The sequence below is a fragment of the Papilio polytes genome, unplaced genomic scaffold, assembly GCF_000836215.1.
Source record: "Papilio polytes unplaced genomic scaffold, Ppol_1.0 DF823879.1, whole genome shotgun sequence".
Lineage (NCBI taxonomy): Eukaryota > Metazoa > Arthropoda > Insecta > Lepidoptera > Papilionidae > Papilio > Papilio polytes.
In genome coordinates this window covers 1368831-1371563 of record NW_013525325.1, presented here as the reverse complement: position 1 = coordinate 1371563, position 2733 = coordinate 1368831, and the positions used below count along the sequence as shown (strand labels likewise).

At 30.9% G+C, this 2733-nt stretch overlaps 1 protein-coding gene across 1 annotated transcript in view; it reads left to right on the top strand.

Moving 5' to 3' along the window:
- Nucleotides 1-433, top strand: part of LOC106102987 (DNA mismatch repair protein Msh2-like) — a 23421-nt gene extending 22988 nt beyond the window's left edge. The window contains exon 15 of the mRNA XM_013282614.1: nucleotides 166-433. Coding sequence (XP_013138068.1) covers nucleotides 166-417 — 252 coding nt within the window. The 3' untranslated portion in view covers nucleotides 418-433. The remainder of the gene's footprint in view (nucleotides 1-165) is intronic.
- Nucleotides 434-2733: the final 2300 nt, after the last annotated feature.

The window sequence follows — 2733 nt, the reverse complement described above, 5'->3', positions numbered from 1 at the left end:
ACCGCACTTTTACTGAAAGGTAGCTAACATAGACGGGCATATTACAAGCTACTTTTTTATTGTAATATTGCGTGGACGAAGTCGCGGGCAACTGTAGTTTGATGTGAAATCGAAACGAAATTCTATGTGAAATACTTTTTTTTAAATTACTGTTTTCTTTTTTAGTACGCTGAGGAGAAGCAAGCTCAACTGGAGACAAATCTGTTCGAGATCGAGTCGTCAGTGAAATCTCACGAAAGTTCCGAAGGACAGGAGATAATATTGGAGTTTTTACGCAAATGTAAACGGATTCAGGAGACTGTGACGTCAGACGAGGAGATGATGAAGGAGATCGACAAGCTGAAGAAAGAGCTTCAACAGAACAAAAGTCAATATGTACAATCTCTCATTTCGTTAATACTTGCACAACAAAAATAAACTATTTATTACCGTCTATTGTTCATTTAACCCTAACTGTGAGTGTTAATGTACAAAAAAACACGTTAAAAAGTATATATTGAGCCTTTCTTCAATTTAAATTTAACAGTAACTAGGAAATAGCCTATGTTACTGATAAAGTAGCTTTTTAATGGTGAAAGAATTTTTAAAATCGGTTCAGTAGTTTTAGAGTTATTTCAATACATACTAAAGTAAAAAACTTTTCTTTTTAATATTAGTAAAGATAACATATATTAAATGCATCTACTTCCACTCATCTTAACATGATTTAATTTTTTATGCCTTTCGTAAACGAAATACGACCTGAAATAAATGGTATCTTGAAATGATTCTTTGGCACATATTCAAGCAGGCGTTTTAATATTTATCGTAGGCGATAACGCATTCTCTCATACTAAAATGTTAGTGCTGACACGCGTCGTCTATCGAACGACTTTGTGACGACAAATTGTCGACGGCTGTTATTTATATGGTCAAACACGGATGGACGCCTTGTCGTTCATATAAATTTACCATAAAAAGTCGTTCGTGTCTTTAGCACTTAAATGCATATTATATTCGAACGCTTATAAGAGTGTGTAAAACTATAACAAAGATCTGACGTCCTCAACTTGGCATTGTAATCAAACTGTCCCAAGCTCTTTTGTTGTACTAGTGGTACTACTTTTAGGACTTTGTTACCTAAATTTATTAATTAAAAACGATCGCACCTTTTGGACAGTCTTGACTATTTAAAGGGAAACCAGTAAAACAACGATTAATTTAACATTTTCTTTATTAAAACATCAACAGGATCAAATAATAATTACCTATTATGAAAACAAATTGAATGTGACTTTTATAAATTCTCTTAATAATTAATTTGCACAGCTATATTTAATTGTATGTCTAAACATTATAATTTAGTCGAATTACGTATTACCCTTCCGTGAAATGTAACAATGTAACCTTTACTTGGAGAACTAATTGTTATATTTTAGAAAGGTATTACATAACACTGGATATTACAAAACTACATCAGAAATGATATGACATGCTCCATGATTATATAGATTAGAAATGTGTAAGTAATGTTTTTTTTATAGTTATCACATATTTTGTTATAAATTAAATGCACGTAACCAACACATTCACACATCATTGAAACTTTGGTTTAACAATGATTAAAGACAATGAATTTCAAATTTCCCCAAAAGAACTAGTAGAATTTACTCGAAAATAGATAATCCCAATAATCTGCTTATCATAATGCCTACCTAGTATACTTCTGGGCTTACATTTTTAATTTCATTTGCCTTTATTGTCAAAATAAAATATTTACAGGAACAATTAAAATTGCCGTTTTACTGTAATTTTGAATAGGTATTACTGTTTGATATTTTTTTATTACACATTTTGTATTTTTTAACACTAATTACTATAATTTCTTTGTAATTTACAATATGTGACAAATGTTTACATTTTATTTTATTGCAAGAAACAAAATACTTATAAATAAAAATATACAAATTATACACTTAAGAAATAATAGGAAAAGTTTAAATGGAATAAAGAAATTTTCAGCAGGTCAGGGCGAAGGTAAATATAAGATTTACAGAGTATGTGCTATGAAATGTAAACAGAACTTTTAAAAAAGAAATAATTAGTCTGTTTAGATTTCGTCACAAATGTGAGCAAGTTACGAATTCAATTATATCTTCGGTTTTTGTTGTTTCACGCTTTTAACATTTGTCTTTTGCTTCTGAAAAAGTACACATTAAACCCATTTATTCATGATATACCACGAGATGGTAATTTAATATCATGCATAGGAATATGTGCTTTATATCAGATGTTTGCTAAATGAATAAAATGGTGAAACTACCTGCATTATCGGCTCACCAAATGACTCTATAAAAAACGACTTCAAAATAAACCCTTGTCTATGTTAAGTTTAAAAATAATAAAATGGATAATTAAGCTTCAGATATCTTACATGTCAATTTATTTCTTGCAATAAATTTAGTTCAAAATGTACACCATCATTTCTGTCGGTGGGACATAATGATAAGCTAATTTATTTACAATACATTATTTACATTTGTCATTATACTTTTAAACAAATAAATAATTTAAAATGATATCAACATGTACAATGAACTCCTGCTCGTCAAACTCGCGGCCAACTGCAGTTTGGGAGTTGACTGACTGCGTTTTAATATATTATGACATATGTTAAATCACAGAAGTAGCAGTTTGTCGACGGGCGTGGTTCCAGCACGCCGCTGCCCGCGCCCCGCCGCCGCCCGGCCCGCC